This window comes from Herpailurus yagouaroundi, unplaced genomic scaffold, assembly GCF_014898765.1.
Source record: "Herpailurus yagouaroundi ecotype Mexico unplaced genomic scaffold, PumYag 216, whole genome shotgun sequence".
NCBI classification, from domain to species: domain Eukaryota; kingdom Metazoa; phylum Chordata; class Mammalia; order Carnivora; family Felidae; genus Herpailurus; species Herpailurus yagouaroundi.
Window position 1 is genome coordinate 5,530,937 of NW_024412447.1, and position 23,924 is coordinate 5,554,860.

Sequence of the window (23,924 nt, forward strand, 5' to 3'; positions counted from 1 at the left end):
GGTGCCTGAGTGGCTCAGTCAGTTAAGCATACAGCTCTTGATTTCAGCTCAGGTCATGATCTCATGATTGGTAAGGCCTGCAATGACCTCGAGGAATCTGCTTGGGATTCTCTCTCTCTCTCTCTCTCTCTCTCTGCTCCCTCCTTGCTTGCACGTGCGTGAACGTGCATGCTCTCTCTCTCTCAAATAAACTTAAAAAAAATTAATTTGCAAAATCAATAATAAAAAGACAACCCAATTAAAAATGGGCAAAGGATCTGAATAGATACATTTCCCAAGAAGATATGCAATAGCCAATAAGAATGTGAAAAGATGCTCAACATTATAAGTCACTAGGGAAATGTAACTCAAAACCCAAGTGAGATATTACTTCACACTCACTAGGATGGCTATCATCAAAAAGACAGTAAGTGTTGATAGGGATGTAGAGAAATCAGAACTCTCACACACTGCTTATGGGAATGTAAAATGGTGCATTAATTTTGAAAAGCAGCTTGGCACCTCTTCAAGAAAAGTTAAATTTAGAGTTATCATAATATGAGCCAGGAATTGCACTAAGTGTACACCGATGAGAAAAAGATAATACATACACACAAAATTTGTACACAAATGTTCATAGTAGCATTATTTCTAATAGTTTAAGGTAGAAACAACCCAACTGTCCATCAACTGATAAATGGATAAACAAAACATTGTATATCTATATAATATCATCCATCCATAAATAGAAAGTATTCAAACATGCTACAAAGTGAATCTTGAAATTATACTAAGTGAAAGAAAGTAGTCTCAAAAGATGACATATGGTAGGATTCCATTTATATGAAACTGTTCGATATAACCAAATCTGTAGAGATAAAATATATTAATCATTTCATATGGCTGGAGTTGAGGGTAAATGGGAAGTTGACTGCTAATGGTACAGGATTTCCTTTTGGGGTGATGAAAATATTCTAAAGTTAACTATGGTGATAATTTAAAACTTTGTGACTATACTAAAATCCACTGAACTGTGCACACTATAAATGGATGGAGTGTATTCTATGTTAATTATATCTCAATAAAGCAGTTATAAAAAATATGACAAAAGTTATTTGCAGATTTCAAAAAAAATGAAATAGAACTTAATACTGATGAAAAATAGTCACTGAAACTGAAAACTCAATGGAACCAATTAGAAAATAAAAAGTTTAAAGCTGTTTAAAAGAGCAAAACACACCATAAATATCTAATAATGCATATATAAAAATGTGTGCAAGACTTCTACAATTAAAAACAAAAAACAGTGACAGAAATTAAAGCAGCCCAAAGTAAATTTTTAAAAACTGCCATATTCGTGGATTAGAAATTCAGTATTGCTAAGATGTCAATCCTTCCTAAATCTATCTACAGAGTCAATCTGTAGTCCAAATTCCAGGAGATTGTTTTTTCGTGGAACTTGACAAGCTGATTCTAAAATACATGTAAATGCAAAAGTCCAACAACAGCCAAGATGCCCTTGAGTAAGAGCGTCGATTTGTTCTATCTGAGGTCTACTTCTAGCTATCAGGATGCATTCTAAAGTCACAGAGATGAAGACAGTGTGGCATTCGGGCAGCAAAGTGCAGGAGACGTGTTGCCTCCTTGTTTCCCTGGTGATAAACCCATGTGACATGTTACAAAAATGGGTAATTTAAAGTGGAAGTGCAGCAAAGAAATGAAAAACAGTAACAACAAAGTAAACGGAGTTCGAGAAGTAGCTGCCTATGGGCATGTGGACAGCGTGGCCCTTGGAGAGACCCTGAATGTGCAGCCACAAGAACTGGGTGAAGCCTGAACTTACAACATAACCGAGCAAAGTGACTGTGACGAAAAATAAAATGAAGAGGTTTCAGAGAAAGCAATGCCAGCAGAAAACTGCACGTTAAAAGAACTCTAGAGGGTATCTGGTCACATTGAAGTCACAAAGGATAAAATACTGGAAGCTGATGCAGGGTTAGGAAGGAGCAGGACAATCCATAAAAGCTTAGAGAAGATGTCTACTCTGTATCTTGAGTTACAGGGGAAGGAGACAAGTGCCATTGAGACCACCCAAGTTTTTTACAATAAAAATGCTTCCATTGTCAGTGTTTCTAATACTTTAATGTGTACAACATAAATACTAGTTTAACTCTTTTTTCCACTTCCCTATACATTTGTAACTGGGAATAAGAGAATTTTGAGGATTTTGACAATTTTGTTTTCTTTTTTTTCCCCTTTTTTTTAGAGAGAAAGAGCGAGAGACCACGTGCACAAGCAAAGGAGAGGGGCAGAGGGAGAGAGAGAACTTAAACAGGAACCTTGTTCAGCATGAAGCCCAACACAGGGCTTGATCCCAACAACCCTGGAATCATGACCTGAGCTAAAATCAAGAGTCAGACACTCAACTGAGTCACTCAGGTGCTCCTTGACAAACGTTTTTCAAGGTCATGGCACAATCATATTTTCCCTGCTGATGATTAAGATGGCTTTCAATAGTTTTAACTTGCATGGTCATTTTTGTGGTCCTGCACTGCTGTGCAAAATGGGGACACCTGTATGTAAAATTAATGAATTAAATGTATCAGTTCAGAAATTAGAAAAAGAATAACAGGGGTGCCTGGGTGGCTCAGTCGGTTGGGCATCCGACTTCGGCTCAGGTCACGATCTCACGGTCCATGAGTTTGAGCCCTGCGTCAGGCTCTGTGCTGGCAGCTCGGAGCCTGGAGCCTGCTTCAGATTCTATGTCTCCCTCTCTCTCTGCCCCTGCTCTGCTCATACTCTGTCTCTGTCTCTCAAAAAGTGAATAAATGTTAAAATATATATATATTAAAAAAAAAGAAAAGAAAAAGAATAACAGAGTCATCCTAAAGACAGCATAAAGAAGAAAAGAAAAAGCAGAAATTCATAAAATAGAAAACAAAGATACAATGGAGAGAACTGAAAAACTGGTTCAGGAATAATCAGGAATAATCAAGGAAATGCATATTCTTACAAACTTACATTACCTATTCTACAGGATAATGTCAATGAAAAAAAACCTGTACTCTTCTTGAGTTCTCAAATATGTGTGAATATATGAAGTGGCAACAGAGAAGCATCTTTCTGGTCTTTGAAACTACAGAATCTAGGAGGTACATTATCTCATTTCATCTTCCGACTACTCAAGAGATGTTGCCATCATCCCCTGTAGGCATGCCAACCTGCTCATAGTCACGAAGTGTTGCCCAAAGTAACACGAATTGATAGCAGCAAGGTAACAATATAAACTTTACTGAGCATCTCTTAGGTGTTGGGTAATAAGCTACCTGCCAGGGTCTCAAGGGAAGATACAATCTGGCTTGGCTTCCACATCCTAGGTAACTGGATCTTTCCTGTGCTTCGGCTGGGGTGGGAGGAAGCTCTATGACCCACGAAGCACCGATGCCACCTACCATGCACCCTAGGGATCACCAACTCTACAACCCCTGTTCTGTCTTGCCTGGCTGCAGAGCACATAGCTAGGGACATAGGACCCAATGTGGCTGCCCATGGAGGTTCTCTCTCACCTCCACGCAGAAATGACCACCAAGTTTACCCTTTAGAGCCTATCAGTCACATCAAGGAAACACTGGGTTACTGGGTTTTCAAGCAGGAAAAACTCATCCATGAGGCTCCTGAGGATGAGATGAGGCAATGTAAGAATAAGAAGCAAGTGGCACACAGCAGGCACTTAACTGAGATCTGAGTTTCTATACAAAGCACAGCAGTACAAGCGCAAGTCAAGCAACACTTGTGAAAAGAGCCATACATAATATATTGTGTAACACCTATCACACACACACACACACACACACACACACACACACACACACACACACAAACACACAGAGTTAACTGCTCTGTAATTTCCATCCTTCCTAATCCCATAATGTAATACCTGGCATTTATGGTCAGCACCCCAGTGAAACCACCATTTCCAAGGGGGCCGGTGGCCTCTAATCAGCTCACTGCCAGCACCTCCACAGTCTTTGGCTATTCTGACACTCTGATTTCTGCAGGTTGAAAAGGTCCCCATCATGGGGTTCCCATTTCCTTTCTTTTCAGTGTCCCCTTCTTGGCTGGCTCTTTCCAGTCCCCTCTGCCTTAGTGAGGCACAGTGTAAGCAGAGCAGAGGTGAAGAACTCAGATTATAAAGTTGGACCATCTGTTATCCACTGTGATCTAGGGCACACCTTTCACTTCTAGGTCTTACCTAAAAGTGGAAGTGCCTACACCCAACTCATAGGACTGTGTAGAGAATGAGATGAAATAACACCCGTCAGGGGCTGCACCTTGTGTCTGTCAGGGCCAGTCCTTGATGTTCACTGTGAGGCATGCTATAGAAGAGCATACTCACAGGAAGAAAAGACTAGGAAAGAGTATAGTGGTGACAAAGCGGGTGTATTAGAGTGGTAAAATTACAGGTGATTTTTTTTCTCTAGTCACCCAGTTTTCAAAAATAAAGTGTGAGGTCATGCAGAAAATTGAACAGAGAGAAAAGGAAGGAGAGAGAAGCAGAGGCAGAGAAAATGCACCAAAGAGTTCATGATTACAAGACACTGTAAAGGCTGAAAAGAAAAAGGGCAGAAAAACAGAAACTACCCCCATATCCTTAACCTTCCTCTGTGCTTGGAGTCCCACTTCCCAAATAGGAATAGAAGGCTGTGGGAAGGAAGACTGTGGTTTTCAGGAGAAAAAGCAAGTATCCAGGAAAAACAATCATAAAGTTTGAAGCATATACATGATAGTGAAACATCCCACGTGGGAGAAAGACATTATCCGAACCAGAGACACTCACAGAATGCAGAAGCACTACACAGTCTGAGGCACAGAGAAAGTGAGGACATTTGTGTAAGTCTTTTCCTTTCACTGAAAGTTGTTGAAACAAGACCTTTGATACCAGAACTGCCAGACATGGTGGTATCATCAGGTGTCCCCCCGACAGCTCTGTCCTCTCCCCCTCAGAGGTATTCCTTAGCTAATGGTGCTGGGGAAAGCTCTCTGGCTGCAGAGTCATGGGACATGAGAGGGTGTGTGTGCTGGGGCTCCCAGGGAAAGATTTCCTCCTTTGTAAAGGGCACAGCTTAGAAGAAATTCTTCTTCCTGCTTTTGGATACAACGGGAGGAAGGAGGACGTGATCTGTAAGACTAGCGACGGCAGCCATCTTGGTACCATGAGGAGTTGAACTTGAGGGTAAGTAGAAAGAAAAGGAACGTGAGTTCTCAGTAATGATTACTTAAACAGGAACCTGCTACTCCTGGCCTTTTTATGTGGGATAATAAACATCCTTAATGTTTACACCACTATTAACTGGTTATTTGGTACTTTTAGGCAAAAGCATCTTAAAATTATTCATATAGCATTTGGTGAGCTGATGGGCTCAGAGGGATATCTAAATGGAAAAAACCCATAGACAGAAATCAGGAATGGCAATGCTACAGCTTGGTCTTAACAGGTGCCAATCCAAATGATAAAAAGTTAAAAAGCTAATCAACTTTCTCCTCCAGCTTTTAGCTCCTTTGCCCCCCCCCCCCCAAAATGAGACAAGAGACTGAAATGTTCAGTTCTGCCACTCTAATACTCATAATGCATTTGGCCAAGTTTTCCAAGCAGACTCCTCACAGCAAATTTCTATGAATTAGGTAAATATTTTACTGAAAGGATATTTTCTTCACCCACTTCCCAAAGTACAAAAGCATCAGAATAGAACAGAAATTTCACGTAAAAAAATTATGTGTATACACACACACACACAAAATGAGAAAGACTGTATATTCTATAGCAACATTAATAAATATTTTAATTCAGGAACACTCAGGTGGCTCAGTCAGTTAAGCTTCCAACTTCAGCTCAGGTCATGATCTTGTGGTGAGTTCAAGTCCCACACTGGGCTCTCTGCTGTCAGCACAGAGCCTGCTTCGGATCCTGTTTCCCTCCCTCTCTGTCCCTCCCCAGCTCATACGCACACACATGTGGGTGCACACTCTCTCAAAAATAAACATTAAAAAATATTTTTTAACTCAACATTAAACTGAAACCTACTCTTGCAATCTCAGTTTTAGAAATGGTAAGAATTCAAAGCACCTGGGTGGCTGTCAGTTGAGCATCTGACTCTTGATTCTGGCTCAGGTCATGATCCCAGGGTTGTGGGATCAAACCCCGTGTCAAGTGTCACGCTGAGCACAAAGCCTGCTTAAGATTCTCTCTCTCACACTCCTTCTGCCCCTCTCCTCCACTCAAAAATTTTTTTAGGGGCACCTGGGTGGCTCACTCGGTTAAGCGTCCGACTTCAGCTCAGGTCATGATCTCAGTTTGTGGGTTAGAGCCCCGCGTCGGGCTCTGTGCTGACAGCTAGGAGCCTGAAGCCTGCTTCTGATTCTGTGTCTCCCTCTTTCTCTCTCTGCCCCTCCCCTGCTCATGCTCTGTCTCTTAAAAATAAATAAATGTAAAAAAAATACCTTTTTAAAATTTTTAAATGTTAAAAAAAATAGTAATAATTTTTCAGCATCCCATTCATTTCTTTCCCAAGCAAAATTTTTAAACTGAAAATTTTATTATTTTTATTTTTTAAATGTTTATTTATTTATTTATTTATTTTTGAGAGAGAGCACATGTGCATGTGAGCGGAGGAGGGGCAGAGAGAGAGAGAGAAAGAGGGAGGGAGGGAGGGAGGGGAGGGGAGGGGGAGGGAGAGGGAGGGAGGATCTGAAGCGGCCTCTGTGCTGACAGCAGTGAGTCCCATGTGGGGCTTGAACTCACAAACCGTGAGATCATGACCTGAGCTGAATTCGATGCTCAACCGACTGAGCCACCCAGGTACCCCTATTTATTTACTTATTTTTAAATGTTTATTTCTTTTTGACAGCGAGTGAACAGGGGAGGGGCAGAGAGAGGGAGACCGAGGATCCCGAAGTGGGCTTTGCACTGACAGCAGAGAGTCCAATGTGGGGCTCGAACTCACGAGCCATGAGGTCATGACCTGCGCTGAAGTCGGATGCTTAACTGACTGAGCTACCCAGGTGTCCCTAAATTGAAAGATTTTAAACTATAGGATTTGGAGGTGGAGGGAGAGGGAAGATCAGGGGAAAGGGGGAAAGGAATGAAAATTCGAAATGATTCATGATCTTCACATATGAAACACCCCTTCAGTTTTATCAGATGGAATTTATAAATGTTTCGTAATAAAGTTATGAATACCAACACCAAAAGTCAGCAATAAGACAAGCCTTCTTGAAAAATGAGGAAAATATAATCCACTTTTGGTCTCTTTTTTCTGTGAACTGTTCATTACTCTTTCAAACAGAGAATTTAAACAGATATAGGGCAATATTTTAGTCTAAACTTTAACAAAATGAAAAACTAAGCAAATCACAAGAAGTCAGTATTAGGCCTCCAAAAGCAACTCTTGCTAGGGTAGTACTTTACCATGAAATTGCTGTAGATGAGCAGAAAATTACTAACTATATGAGATGGTGAATATAAGCAAAAAGACAACTTGAGACAAAAATAAAACACAGAAGTTATTTCCATTCCCTCTGAATCAAATACATATCCACATGAAAGAAAATTTCACCACTGCAACATATTTTCCTTATTGAAACTGAAGAAGGTTTCAGCCTGTGTTTGCAACAACAGGGTTGCTGTGGAAATAGCTGATTCAACATTATGAACTCGCAGCTGAATAAAGTAAGGTGTGGAACAGAAATCTTATTTAAACAGTGGCAAGAACCATAAAACATTAAAAAGGCAAACTGAATGACGGTGAATCAGCACCATATAGTTTAATGTAAGGGTCACACATTTTCCCTTTGGGCCTGACACAAATAGGATGTGTCTTTTTAATTTAGTCCTATTTTTGGAACCCTCTAATCATCACCATCATCCCTCAAACGTCCTAAGTTTTACTATCTGCTTCTGACTGCACAACGCACTGTGTATTTTATGAAACTGACTCTGTTGAAGACAGAGTTTCTGTAGTTCCTACCTTACCAGAACACGCACAAGTTATGCCACCAACAAAGCACACATCAGGGCTTTGAAAAATTTCTGCCTGTAACTGATTCTATTAAATACAGCAGCACGAACTTCATCATCACACGACATCACTTCAGGCTTAGGTTTCAAGACTCTTTACAAACTCTTCAAGAACGGAAGTTGTCAGAGAATGTTACTGGGTGCCCAGATCCACTTCACACCCTGTAACCCAGCCCGCACCCCCAGCACTGTTATCACACCTGGAATTTGTTCTTCCGCTTTTATGGGTCAGGTAAGAGTTCTCCAAGCCATCTTGAAAACCCTTAAGACACTTTATATAGAAATGATGTGAATTATTTTAACCCTAAAATATATGTTCTACATGCAGCCCCCGCCTCCGCCTCCCCTTTCCATAGAAACACACTTTTAAATACACACACTTTACCAATACTTTCCTCTGCTTTTCTGAACCTTTCAAATCATAACAAGCATTTTGAAACCAGAAATCTTATCCTTTGTAAAAAAAAAAGAATCAACAAATTTTAAAAATAATGGTTATGTGTGGGGCTATTAAGAAAAGGAAAAACAGCGACTGTTCCACCCTTAGGAGAGGACGCAGTGAACGGACTCTGTAAACAGAAACCCAGATTCCCTCTGCAGCTGGCACTGCTGAGGGTGTGGCTGCCCTCCGAGTGTGCACAGGAGATCAATTCATACCAGCAAAACCGGAAAAATCACAACTGAGAGCAACTGTGGAAGCAGCGAGAGCCAAGAGCAGGACGTAAAGGAGTCTGCTTTCTGCTAGGTGAGTCACAGGAAACTTTCCTGCCAGAGTGGGGAGGCCCGCCGTGCCCATCTCCTTCAGTTAAGAATGTAGGTCAAAGCTCCCTGGGTTTCATGCTCCAGGGATCCGAGGGGAAGGGCTAGGGCCCAAGTTTAGAGGCAGAAGCCCAGTTCCTAGGGAGCAGGGAGGTCAGCCACTGGCCTTGGCCTGCCTTCTAACTAAGCCTCCACTTTCAGCAGACTACAGCGAACTCCATCATTCCAGAAGTGAACAACACACGGGAGTACTGGGGTAGCCCTTCTTACTATTCTGGATTTGGGCCACCTTGTGTATTCTTACGAGGGCTCACAGGATGAAAGGCTCACAGGATGAACCAGCTCAACTTGTGTTTGTATATAATGACGGTCAGCTCACCCAGCTCTGTTGACACAGGGGACCCGGTGGCAATCTCACCAATCTTGGCCACTCCATCGTAGTAGGCTTTTCCCGCAAGGATCATAGCTAGACAGGGAAGGTGACACACAAAAATCATCACTTACACAAGGAAAAGAGGAAGTGCATGGAGGTTTGCTTCCAAATATCCCTCAGTCCCTTCTGGGTGCAGAAAGGTTTGGGCTGTGCCAAGGGTGGCTCTCGGAGGGCAGGGCTTGTGCCTGATAGCTGTGACGTCCCTCCACTGCACTTTCGGAGGCCCCCGCCAAATGGAAAGCTCCACAGGATCCTCACCTTGGACCAGCCCTGGCATAGCTGAATCCAGAAAAGGCCCTGCCTTCTGATGCCAGTTCCAGAGGGGATATGTTTCCAACATCAAATTAGGGCTGGAAACATATCCGCTCCAGCAAGAGAGCTTTTCTCAGCTGGTTATTCTACAGCTACACAGGTCTGCAACATTATTAGTTGAAAGAACTTGCATGGGGTGGCCCAGGAACCTGGCCTTTCAATGGCACTTTAACTTTTCTATTGAAAAACTTATTCTGACCCACAAACAATAAAATAATTGTTGTTAGGGGGGAAAGGTATGAAATTTAAAATACATTATTTTAATCACTCCAAAAACACAACAGAATTCTCTGAAAAATAATTGAATGTTCTATCATCTCCCCACTACCTTTTTGGCAGAAACAAGGAAAACTTCTATTGCTATATCAATTGGATTCTATTTCTCTTAAAAATAGTATTTCTCTTTTCAAATTGATTCTGAAGACTAAATTATAAGGTGTAGAAATCTGTTTTTGATTTTTCTTTTTCCTTCCTTTCTTTTTCTTTAGGAAAGGGAGTCAGGGGCAAGACAGACCTGGGTCTGCATTCTGCCTTTACTTCTAATGACACGACCTCCCTGGGCAAGGTCACTATCCTTTTTGAAACAAAGGAGGGTCATCTATAAAATGCCCTAAGAGCACAAGCATGGAAGCTGCTAATATGGATTCCTTCCTTCACTTTCCAACAAGCTAGGTTTGTTGTACAACAAGCAAGCTTTTTAGCAACACCTAGCCTATTTAGTGTGGTTTTGAAGAAAATAATTTATTTTGCTTTACTCAAAGACTAACTCTGAAGAATACAAAATTTTAGAACTAAAAGAGCCCTTAGGAATCTCTAAGATTCCTTTCCTTTTTACTGCGAAGAAAACCAGAGGCCATACCAAGTGCTTTGCCCCAATTTATAATGGGTATTGTTTTACAACAGTGGATTGAAAAAGATATCTCAAGCATTAAAAAGTAGGGGGGAGAAGGTAGGGGGTGCCACAGAACAAATTATGTACAAGTCTAGCTGAGGATATTACTGGCCAAAAAAGTAGCATTTTCATGGCAAATTCATCTATTTCTTGTAGAGTTGAAAAAAAATGTAAAAGTTACAGCTTTTACTAATATGTATACAAGTTTAAGAAATGTAACGCTCTATTATACAGTTATTTCATAAGACTGAGGATAACCTTAAAGTAAAATAGTAAAAAAGAACAATAACAAGTAGCATTTATATGGACTTTCCAAGCCTTACTTAAGTTTACCTATCCAAGAATATTAAGACATGGGTCAGTGATGTTATCACCCTGTTTCATGAAGGAGAGTGGAGTGAAGATATGCTGGGACGTGCCCAAGGTCAATGGCAAATCAGAGGCAGTGCACATAACTCCAACTAAGGTAGTTTACTTCCTCAGTTCTAAATCACCATGCTTTTCATGACTCTTTGGTCTCAGCTAGAACTGAAAAAGAGAGGACTCTACCTAAAAACAAGGTTTGTAGCCAATAAACTGGTAAGTTAATAGGTGCAACTTTTAATAAGAAGATTTTAAGTTGTATGATACTGATAAGCTGAAAAGCAGATCAGTGGGAGAATGGCATATATGCACAATGCATAAAAAAAATTTTCGGTTTGCATCCACACGTGAAATTGAAATTTTTTGTTAACTGTTGACTTATGTTTAAAACTATTTAGGGGCGCCTGGGTGGCGCAGTCGGTTAAGCGTCCGACTTCAGCCAGGTCACGATCTCGTGGTCCGGGAGTTCGAGCCCCGCATCAGGCTCTGGGCTGATGGCTCAGAGCCTGGAGCCTGTTTCCGATTCTGTGTCTCCCTCTCTCTCTGCCTCTCCCCCGTTCATGCTCTGTCTCTCTCTGTCGCAAAAATAAATAAACGTTGAAAAAAAAAATTAAAAATAAATAAATAAATAAAACTATTTAACCTCAGAATGGTAAAATATTCTTGCTTTAATAATAAAGTTGAATTAACTTTAAAAACTATATAATTTATCCAGAACTTAATAAAGAATACTATTCTCATAATTTTGCCATCCCCCCTTTGTGAATACATTAGGAGATTTTCTATCACTTGTTTTAAGGAACGAAGCATATTTGTCCTATTTTAGTGGTTGACCAACTACTTCATCAATCTAATCTACAAACTGCTACCAGATAATTTTCCCTTAAAGTATGATTTCATTAGGTTACAGGAGTGCTCAAGAACCTTCATGGCCTCGACTGCCCATAGTGTAAGCCCACACTCCAGAGTTCATGACAGATTTTACAGAAATCGCCTTGGATAAACCATACCTCCCAGAATTCCCAACTTTTGTAGTCCCCTATACATTGATTGGGGGCTTGGTCATGTGACTTGCTTTGGCCAATGGAGTACCAGCAAGCATAACTCCTACAGGGATTTGCACTCTTGGAAGTCTGCTATGCCAGAAAGAGGGAGCCCAGCCCCCAGCTGACTGCAATTGTAGGACTGAGCCCCAGGGGTCCAGAGAACTGCACTGCCTTTACAGGACCTTAAGAAATAATAAACTATTGTTGACTTAAGCCACCAAGTTTAGGGAGACTTTGTTATGTGGCTATAGATAACTGATGCTGCATTCACATGCATTAACAATCTGACCCCATTCCACCTTGTATTTTACTATTCCCCAACAGCTTCTCACTCATGCCAGTCTGGGCCTCAGATTTTGGCTTGGATGCTGTCTTTTCTGCCTGAAACCTAACATGTGTCAGCTTGCACAGCTCCTACAAGGCCTCCCGCCTGCTCTGTTCCCCACCAACTTCACTGCTCAAATTCCTGTGACACTGCTCTTTCCATGCTCTTTGTTAGCTGTGAATGTTGTCCTGACTTATGACCTAAGTGGTGACTGCACATCTGGCATCCTCAACTATACTACAAATTCTTACCGAGGACTTTACAAATTTATCTCAATTTCTCGATGGCTTCAGTAAAAAACAGATGGCCTGCAGAAATTCTGGAAATACTTTAAAAGTGCAAAATAGTCCCTTTGGGGAGAAGCCTTATTTAGCAAGAGACTAAGCTGCTGGCAGCTCCCTGAGTCACCTTGTAAAACTGCCTCGGAGAGGCACCAAGTGCTAGAAAGAAAAAAAACCATCGCAGGTCATTGTGACTTCCTTCACAGGGGCATCTAAAGCAATGACTTTGTGGCCTTGTGACTAAGCAGTCATGGAGGGAGAGTCAGCTGTGCAAGAATTCTAAAACCAGTCTCCTGCTCTTTGATAAGGGAGGTGAGGGGTCACCTACAGAGGTCGCTGACACTTCTTTGGGGGTGAGGGATGGTTTCCCAACAGTGAAAATGTCTGGCAAACAGCACAGAGATCCAGAAGAAAGTAAATAAGTAGTTTACTTTCCCATGATTATGACAATTGGGCACCTGTCATCCAAACTCTAGCTACCATACCCCCTCTTCCTGGGGCATGCTTATGCTAAGGGTATATGAGGTCACAGATTTATTTTCAAAACCTCAAGAGGGAGCAGCCAAAGGTGTGACATGGTGAAAGAAGGAAATGAAAATACATAAAAGACCCAGAACTTGATCTGAACCATTGGAAACTAAGTTTTCTACTTATGTTACATGGTGGTTTTAGTGAACCAAGGTAGAGGGTGAAAATGGTGTCTGAATATTTTTGGGGTGACACTTGTTACATAGGGAGAATTATTGTGACTGTGTTAAAATCTAGTGATTAACAGCATCTCAAGTTTTTAAGGTGATCACTGATAACATTCACCTCTTAGTAGGGAAATGCATGTGTAGATGCAGGTCAGCTTCCTCCAATAAAACCTCTTGAAACTAGCAAACAACTCCAGTTCACAAAGAGAGACAAAAGCCAACGCCTGAATTCATTTTAAAGGAAGCACTCTTTTGGAAATGAAAATTTTAACTTCAACCTTTAACTCAGATGTTTTTCCGTTCAGGCAAAAACTTTTCTCATATCACTATCAGAAGTTATACACCCAAAGGCAAGAAAGTATTCTACATAAATAAAAAGAGAGTAATTCTTCTGCTGCAAGACACTAACAAATATTTTAAGCACACATTTAATATATGTTATTAGTTCACGACGAATTTGGTTTGCAAAGTGGAAAACATGTTTATGGCAATGATGTAAAAGATTGAGTCCGGTCAAAAACCATGATCTGGTAATTGAAATACATCACTTAGAATAGCCAATGATTCAATTTATTCATTTCAAATACACTAATATCCTATCATTGCAAACTTCCATAGAATTAACCTAAGTATTGTTTTTAACTTCAAGATATTTCAAAAATTCACTATTAACCACATAAAAATAATTAAGTAAAATATTTACTGAATGGTGTTTATATGTGCACTATATTTATAAATTTAGAAAACACACTTACCATTAACAGCTTTTTCATAATTTTTTCCTAGGTTTATTAAATTTCGTAGCCCAGGATTGAACTGTTCCATAACATTCTGACAAACAAACAAACAAACAAATTAATAAGATAAGCAAACAGTAGATCAAGTAATCTTTAGACTTTGTCACTACATAGCCATGGATGCCTGTGTATGCTTGACAGTACGTCTACAAAGCCATGAATGTTTACTTTAAAATAATGAAGAGCACATACTTCTTTACTGATGGAACAGGGCACTCGTACTGGCAAGACACATGTGATCCTGGCAGTTTCCCAGTTGCCCAAGGGCTGCCTAGAACCTACTATAAATGGAGCAAGTAGCCGACATGCATACCTCCAAAGCATACCCCACAGGAGTTACAGGCCCAGAAGCTGATGCTCCCGGTGGGGTTTAAGTAGGTTAATGGTTGTCACGCTAATGTTAAAAACAGGTGTGCATGATTGGAACTTTATATAAGCAATGTTTTGGTTATCAATTGAACAGACATTTCTTTCTTTTTTTTTTTTTTAATTAACGTTTATTTATTTTTGAGAGACAGAGACAGAGCACGAACATGGGAGGGGCACAGAGAGGGAGACACAGAATCCGAAGCAGGCTCCAGGCTGAGCTGTCAGCCTGTGTTGAACCCACGAACCATGAGATCATGACATGAGCCAAAGCTGGATGCTTAACTGAGTCACCCAGGTGCCCCTGAACAGACATTTCTAAGAGATCTTGTTTTTACTATGCTTAATAACCAGGAGAGGGTATGAGGGTGGGTGTTGCTGATGGCCCTAGGACACAGGCCAGTCTGCGACCTTCTGTTCAGGTGGTCACTGGCATTTTTTTTCCTAGTGATCAGTTTATTCATTAAGTTCTTATGGAGTAACCACCGAGTGGTAGGTAGGTCCTGTGCACACAATAGTAGATGGAAAGACATGGTTTCCCTCTCATAGATTTCATGATGCCATATCTCTGCAAATGTCATGGTTTTCATTTTTAAAAGTGTTATTCTTATATCACTAGAAAGTCACAAACATAGAGACAAATGCTAAGTATAAGAGGCAATTATTTGGAATGTTGACCTAAACTTAGATTATCCTAAATCTGAAGTACAAACAAAAGATCATTCCTATGGGTTTCTGACTTCTTGACTAAGAATACACGGTGACTGAATGTATTTGTTCGATCTACAAATAATGAGCTTCACAGCATTAGTCACTCCGGGTGGACCACTCAAGTCTCCTTACCTCCTCTCCCCAAATGTGAACCCTATTTGTACAAGACCAGGCAATAAAAAGAATGAAAAACATACAACATTCAAATGGCAGGTACTTGATACACATGCTCTTCAGGATAAAAGGTTCTCCTTTATAAACCAGTACAGAGAGAACATAATAACTTTTATTTTATCAAACAATGATAAAGGCTTATCATGAAAAACAACCCTTGGCTCAACCTTTCCCTAAACTTCAACTTACTCCTAAGAGCACTTTCAACTACGTTGTTATTCTTATATTCATTGCCATAGTTTTGGATAATATTCTTGATTTCTCAATTTTGGACAATAATGACTGGCTTTCTACTACCCTAGATAAGGGCTCAGCTCTCCATATCACTCCACTTTCCCTACCCCAATCCTTCCTATATAATTCAATGGCAATTTGCTGGTAAGTTGAGAGGGTTTATTATGACTTTGTAAATATCGGTAACTACAATGCAAGGAATGTACTAGGGATTATGTTCCTTTCTTGGTACAGTCTTTGTTTCTCCTGGGATTAACAATCACCTCATCACCCTCCACACACACCACCCCTCCCCGGCTTAGTTTTCCATGAATCTACCTTAAATTTTTCCACATGCTCCATCCCATCTAGCAGAAGTCTATCAATATTATTTTTCAAATGCACAAAGTTGTCAGCTAATCTTCCATTCCATTTTTCCCCTGAACTTCCTCCAAGGACTCCGTCCTCTTGCTCAGTCTGGCCTGACTGTCCCTGCCACGCTGCTACCCTTGCATGTCCTTTTCTAATCCCCTGTGTTAGAGCTCTCATTAACTGGACTCCACACCTTCCTCTTTCATTATTCCCGTTTGCTGAAGATCATTCTCCAAGAACAACCTAAGGAATGATGCATGATAGATAAATTTGAGTCACCATGTGTCTGACATTATCTTTACCTTGACATTTGATTGATATTTTGCTGGCTAGAGTATGACAAAGCAAAAGTGATTTTCCTTTAGAATGTTAAAGACACTGCTCCACAATTTTTAACATCTAGTTTTGCTACTGAGAAGTCAGCCGTCATTTCTTCTTCCTTTGCATAGGACATAGTTGGGGGTGCTTATTTCTGGAAGACTTCTCTTTATCCCTGTGTACTACATAATGGTCTGTCTTAGTATGGGTACTTATTAATTTTACTGGGCATTCAACAGACCCTATCCATATAGAAAGTTATGCCCATTAGGTCTGAAAAATGTTCCTGTTTTGTTTTTTGTCTCTCCCTACTTTCTGGAATTCTGATAAGGATTTTACACACCGTGAATTTATTATCTAATCATTTTACCTTTTTTCTTTGATTTTCCACTTTTTGTTCCCCCATCTCTGACAGATATCAACTTCACATTCCAAGTCTTCTATTATGTTTTTTAAAACTTTTGATATCACATTTTAAGTTTGGGCTCTTTGCAGGTTTTTTTTTTTTTTTTTTAATTATCCCTTTTTAAAAGTATCCAGTTCTTGTTTTGTGAATGATGTATCTCTAATCGGAATAAATCATAATTTTTTTGTTATTTTCTTCCAGTTCCCCATATTATCTCCTAATTATTTCTTTTCATTGTTTGGCATCCATCTGTCTTTTGTGTTGGAGGCTTTCCTCAGACATCTGGCAATCCCTGATAGCCTGTTCATATTTAGAAAAATTTTTTTTAATTTTTTTTAATGTTTATTTATTTTTGAGACAGAGAAAGACAGAGCATGAATGGGGGAGGGTCAGAGAGAGAGGGAGACACAGAATCCAAAGCAGGCTCCAGGCTCTGAGCCATCAGCACAGAGCCCAATGTGGGGCTCAAACTCACGGACTGTGAGATCATGACCTGAGCTGAAGTTGGATGCTTAACCGACTGAGCCCCTAGCCTGTTCATATTTAAGAGTAAAGTCCTAAAATGCTGGCTGGAAGCTTGTGGGTGTGGGTGTGTACACTAGGGTTGTTGTTGACTAGTAGGCTTCATTCAGAGTAACTGGACAAGTCAGCTATAGACAAACTGGCCATGTGACAGTAACCAGGGTCCACTGAGTCTAGACAAGTTTCTTATTTCCTATCAGGGGTAAGGGAAGAGGCAATGGCCAGGTGGCTGGCTTTCCCCACCCATCAGGAAGGTGACTGGGTTGGGAATTTCACAGTTTACTGAGTTGATTTTTACTGAATTCCTGCTCTCTAAGGTTTATTCCCTCCACCTTCTGCTGTTATTTCCAGGTCGAGACCTCCTCTGATTCAGTATGCCCTGAGATTAAATCTCGAGTCTGCCAGGCAGAGAGAGCTTCTAGTAGTAGTGGTGGTTCAGGTAGGAAAGAAAAACTGTCAGTTTAACCACCTTGTGTAACTCCTTTTCTGGCCCTGGGTGTCCCCTCCATCCCCACCTTCTGTGGGCCTGCTCTCCAGCCTCTCAGGTTCTTTGAGGTGAATGGCTCAGCTCTCATCAGTACTCCCACTGCAGAGTCTTTAAGTTTTCTTAAGGCAGCTACCACTCCTCCAAATTCTTCTAGGCTGTTCATCAACTGCTCTTTTTTCAGTCCTTTCTACCATGAATTTATGGCTTCCACCACCCTCCTTTCCTCTCTTTTTCTTTTCCTTCCTTTGCTATCATTTCAATGTATTCTCTCTCTCTCTTTTTTTTTTATGTTTATTTATTTTTGAGAGAGACCGAGACAGAATGCGAGTGGGTTAGCAGAGGAGAGAGAAGGAGACACAGAATCCAAAGCAGGCTCCAGGCTCTGAGCTGTCAGCACAGAGCCCGACGCGGGGCTCGAACTCATGAGCTGTGAGATCATGACCTGAGACAAAGTTGGATGCTCAACTGACTGAGCCACCCAGGCGCCCCATCATTTCCATGTATTCTTAGAAGAAAAACCTCAGGGTCAATCTGCTGTACTTAACTGGAAGTCCACTCATCCTGTGTTATTGAAGCCAGTCATCTGTTTGAGCCTCATTTACAACCAGCAGCCATAAAGCCCCAAAGCCAAAGACGACTCCCATACCAGTCTCTCTGAAAGATCTAAGTCTCAATACTGGAATACAGGGACCTGAAGCCATAGCTGCTATTTCTACCCTCTTTTCTCAATTCCCTTGTTTTGTTTTTAGGCTTATTTTGAAATTGTTCAAGATTCACAAGAAGCTATAAAAACTGTACTGAGAGTTCTCACATATGCTTTTCCACTGACGGTAACTTATATAACCATGGTACATTATCAAAACCAGGAAACTGATATTGGTACAACGCTTAACTAAACCGCAGACTTCATTTGTATTTACCAGTTTTTTTTGTAAGCTTCTTTTGTTTTTGTTTTTTTTTAATGTTTTTATTATTTATTTATTTTGAGAGCGAGAAGTCCATGAGCAGGGGCAGGGCAGAGAGAGGGGGAGAAAATCCCAAGCAGGCTCTGCACTGCCAGCACACAGCCTGATGTGCAGCCTGATCTCATGAACCATGAGAACATGACCTGAGCGGAAATCAAGAGTAGGATGCTTAACCGGCTGAGTCCCCCAGGCACCCCTGTATTTACCAGTTTTTATATCACTCATTTTGAGGGGGGAAAGTGCATTGTGTCTATGAAATCTTAACACAAGTATAGACTTATGTGACCATCACCACAGATACAGTACAGAACTGTTCCACTAACACAGTGATCTCTCTCATGCTACCCCTTTACAGTCACACCCTCTCCACCAATCTCAATCACTCTAATTTTGTCATTGTGAAGATATTATATAAATGGAATCATACAGTATGTGACCTCTGAGACTGGCTTTTTCACTCAGCACAATGTCCTTAGGAACCATCCAAGTTGTTGGGTGTATTAATAGTTTATTCCTTTTTTTGGCTAGTAGTATTCCACAGTACAGATGTATCATAGTTTATTTATACATTTACCCGTTGAACATTTTGGTTGTTTATAGTGTTTGGCAATTGCAAATAAACCTGATATGGACAATCACATACCGATTTCTGTGTAAACGTAAGTGTTCATATCTCCAGGATAAATACCTAGGAGTTCAATTGCTGCGTCATATGGTAGGTATATGTTTAACTTTATAAGAAACTGCCAAACTATTTTCCAGAGTGCCTGTACCATTTTACATTCCCATCAGCAATGTATGAGATTTTGGTACTTTTTAAAATCTAATAACTTTATTGGAAAATAACTGCTTTTTAATAAAAGGATAAAACTACTTTTCAATATCTCTTTCAAAATTCTTAGAATAATCTTAAGAGACTAAGTGTGGACAAAAAGAATGTAAGTTCTAATAAAAAGATAAAACTTGGGGTACCTGGGTGGCTCAGTCAGTTAAGTGTCCAACTTCAGCTCAGGTCATGATCTCTTGGCCTGTGAATTCAAGCCCCTCCATCGGGCTCTGTGCTGACAGCTCAGAGCCTGAAGCCTGCTTTGGGTTGTGTCTCTCTCTGCCCCTCCCTCACTCATGCTCTGTCTCTCTCTCTCTCAAAAATAAACATTAAAAAAAAAAAATTAAAGATAAAACTTTAAAAACATCATTTAAAATTCTTATAATAAACTTATGAGGCTGAGTTTGGATGGGTCAGAATATAAGGAAACAGATGCAGAGCTAACTCTGTCTACTAGAATACAGTCATTAAAAAGAAGCCCAGATCTGTGTTTTTTCTTAAGATTATTCTTAGTTCAGCTAAGCCAGATAAGGGGAACATATAATTTGATTTCTTGATATAATTCCTGAAATGTTTACATATAACGCCTATCTTAAAATATCAAAAACAATGAATTAATGAGAACTTCCAAAATTAACACCTAGCATAAACCAACCATCCAAATGATTCTACTGGGGAAAAAAGTTAACTCATAAGACTTAGGACTACAATAAGCTTCAGAGAAAACAATACAAGAATTTTTAGGCTCGAAAGTTTAACATACACTTCAATTTCTTATTATTTAAGTTCAGCTACAGAAATTTTCCCCCCGGAAACTTTGGCCCCCTTGAACAGTGGAAAATCCATTTCTACCCTGGCTCTTGGCCATTAATCTAGTTATTTTAGCTGAAGTACATGTATTTTTAAACTCAGGAACAAAAAAGCAGTGCTGCCTTTGTACTCCACAATCTGTAAAGTTTTATAAGTAGCAGTGGATATCTTTGTGAACTGGATGGGTCCCACACTTTTTTGAGAGGGCAGTCGTTGGGTCAAAGGTCATATGGTGTGTTAAGGTTTATTAAGACCTGAATTGTTTACATGGCCTAAGATTTAGAGAAAATCACCAGCAGTAATGAACAAATCCATTTTAAGTTTGGCACTAAAAATAAAAGGTTTAAATACCAAGTATAAAAACAAACAAAAAAAAAAAGGTCCAAGAAACACTATTTTGTTACAATCAATAACAAAAGCTCAGTTACTGCCTGGCAAGGAGGATAATTTGCCAAACCAGTTTCCACCAGAATGAGTTTCATTTCCATTCAGAGAGCAATATGGATAGTCTAAGCTAAAATAACTGGCAATATCACTGTTCTACTTGGACTGAGTCTCAGGAAGAGGAGTTGGTTCTAGCACAAAAGTTCAATAAGCAGCATTGGAGAATTAATGGTTAGCTGTTCCAAATAAAATGCTGAGGAATAAACCACACACTTTCCACCAGATTTCTAGCTGGCCCATTTATCTCATGCATTTCCTCTGCCTACTGTGGAGCTACAGATCATAATTTTAAAATGAATTATATAATCTTATGAAGGTTTTAACTTCCTCACCATTTAGATTTTTCCTTCATTAAAAAAAAAAAAACAAAAACAATTACCTTTACCAACATGGAACTAAAGACAATGAAGCATACATTAATTCAATTTTGACTAGCCAGATAAACTGAGCTGACTTTAAATTTCTAAGAATTAGTTTACGTTTCTTTTTCCAATTCTCTACATGACCAAGGACAAATTATTTGATATTTCAGTGCTTTATTTTTCTCAGTTGAAAATTGTGGGTAATATTTACACTGGAATAAGCTTTTAAAAGTGATTTAAGAATCTCTAGGTAAATAGGGAGTTTTATAATGTTCTTCAGGTAACATATTTACCCTTGAAAGTTTCAATGCCATTTTATATAATCTCATACAAATTAATCCAGTAATGTCACAAATGCTTAAACTAATTAAGGCACATTCTCATTTCATGTGACAAGATTATCTGTTAATAAGGATTAACTGTTTGAGAATACTTCTAGATAGACATCATTTGTAGAAAATTTTACTTATCCCTTCCTTGTGTTGTTGGAAGCCACCATTCCTGGCCTAACATCAGTATTTGATTATGTCCCCTGCCTTTAGGGAAGATATTAGTGAGTAAATTTGGCAAAAAAGCAGCTGCTTATAGACTAACAGATGGTCAGAAGAGTCATGTTTTCATATCCATCTTCAATGGGGAGCACAAGCCAAGTAAAGGAAAATAAGACAACGGAGATATTCTGTTTGAAGTATTAAGTTACAGCAAAAATAGTCAAGATTCAAATATGTAAAACACAGAAATGCTTCCTACCAAACATGAATAGTGTTTTTGTTCCCCTTCAGTCTGTATTATCTATCTATGCTACTAGCTTCTAACTTGCATTATCTATCGATTTGTATTATCTATAATTTGTAACATGCATTCCAGTAGCAATGGGCCCGGTTAACGCTGGATGAGAAAAAACTGAAAAAAAAAATTGGGGAAATCACATCACCACCTCGCCAAGGCTCAATCTCCTCTTCTTTTTTTTTTTTTTAACGTTTATTTATTTTTGAGACAGAGAGAGACAGAGCATGAACGGGGGAAGGTCAGAGAGAGAGGGAGACACAGAATCTGAAACAGGTTCCAGGCTCTGAGCTGTCAGCCCACAGCCCGACACGGGGCTCGAACCCACGAACTGCAAGATCATGACCTGAGCTGAAGTCGGACGCCCAACCGACTGAGCTACCCAGGCGCCCCTCAATCTTCTCTTCTATAAAATGGAAATAATGATAATTTGGACTTCATGAGGAGTATGAAGATTCAATGAGATATTAAGCAGTATTTATGCAACACTTATGTGCTCTTCCAAGCACCTGGTACTTAGTGCACACTGAATCAATTGTAATAATTAATATTGCAAGACAAAAGCTCTAAAATATTAGTCAACTCTTCAAGTGGATGAACATTCCCATTTCCACAGATGTCTCCAGATACCGGAGTTCCTCTCTGTAATATGAAAATAAATGATACTGGCTATTCTACCTTGAAGGGTCACATCAGGATGAGAGAGACCATGAATATAAAATACTCTAGAAAAGTGTGGGATACAAAGGAAATCGAAGGTGTTGTTATTTCTTCTATTCAGTTGAGAATATTTTATTCTTTTTTTCCTAGGTGAGATAAATTTGGCATTTATGGAGTGCTACTATATTTCAGGCTCTGTGCCCATGTTTTACATGGGCTGGTTCATTAGATCCTAACAACATGATTATTATTATCATCATTTTATGGATGACACACCAAAGCTTTGAGATGCTAAATTTAAAAACCTTGCTGAAGGGGTGCCTGCATGACTCAGTCAGTTAAACGTCCATTCTTGATTTCAGCTTGGGTCATGTCATATTTCACGGTTTGGGTTCATGGGATCGAGCCCCGTGTTGGGCCTGCTTGGGATTCTCTCTCACTCAAAATAAATAAATAAATATTTAAAACTAAATAAATAAAATAAAAACTTTGCTGAAGATCGCAAAGGTCAGGCCCAGGCAGCCTCCCTGCTAACCTTTGCGCTCACCCCTCAGGTCTCAATACAATTCCTCGAAGTGAATTGTGCAATCGTATAAGCTGAAAATGGTTGTATAACAGAGCATTATTTTAGTGTGAGAAATTATGGGAGACTACAATGTTTTCTTTTTCTTTTTAGAGGATTTCTTGTGATATTACTCCTGATTTTTTATTAATAAAATATTCTAATAGCAGGAGAATTAAACCAATATTGACCAACTCTACCCGGGCAAACAAATATTTGACCTTCTTTTCTTTCCCTTAAGAAAAAAAAAAAAGTAAAGAAAAAGACTCCTCAACTACCTACAGTCCTCACAAGAATAATGGTTGATACTATCATACTGATTTTCTTTAGTGTAAAGGAATTAAAATATTACAAAACCACAGGATGTTTTTAACCACCCCAGCCAAATCTTGTATCTCTTTACTTTCTTCTCCCCAGAGGGAACCATCAATTAAGAATGCTGTTAGTTTTCTAACTCATATTTTATACTTTTACATATACATATATTTAGTCCTGACTGATACATAATTTTGTTTTGTACATTTTGATAAAATAAATGGTATCATAATACATTTCACTCTTACTTTTTTTTTTTTTTTAATTCAATGTTATGTTCCTGAGACCTGCCCACCTGGTTACATATTGACTGAGTTTATTCTACTACTTTAAGTCTGCATGGTATCCCATTGTGATTGTTAGTTTTAGGTGTCTGCATAACAGTCAGTAAATTAGGTACTAATTTAGGTGTTGCTGTGAAGGAATTCTATGGATATGGTTAACATCTACAACCAGTTTAAGTACTATCCTCAATTATCAGGGTAGGCTTCCCTTAATCACTCGAAAAGCCTTCAAGAATAAAACTAAGGTCTTCCTGAGGAAGACGATATTCTGCTTGCCTACACTACAGATTTCAGACTTCCCAGCCCTCACAATCAAGTAAGCCAATTTATTTCCTCTACTGAGTAGCATTTAGATGGGCTTATGAGTTTTGGCTAATATGAAGTA

At 39.6% G+C, this 23,924-nt stretch overlaps 1 protein-coding gene across 3 annotated transcripts in view; it reads right to left on the reverse strand.

Moving 5' to 3' along the window:
* The window catches only part of BAIAP2L1 (BAR/IMD domain containing adaptor protein 2 like 1), a 92,843-nt gene that overhangs the window by 53,220 nt on the left and 15,699 nt on the right, over positions 1 to 23,924 (reverse strand). For 2 of the 3 annotated variants that reach the window (XM_040455873.1, XM_040455872.1), the window contains exons 2-3: positions 13,915 to 13,990; positions 9,192 to 9,278 (exon numbers count right to left, since the gene is read on the reverse strand). In XM_040455873.1, the coding sequence (XP_040311807.1) occupies positions 9,192 to 9,278; positions 13,915 to 13,990 (163 nt within the window). Of the gene's footprint in view, positions 1 to 9,191; positions 9,279 to 9,316; positions 9,354 to 13,914; positions 13,991 to 23,924 lie in introns of those variants that run through there. The other variant, XM_040455874.1, reaches the window with a different exon arrangement.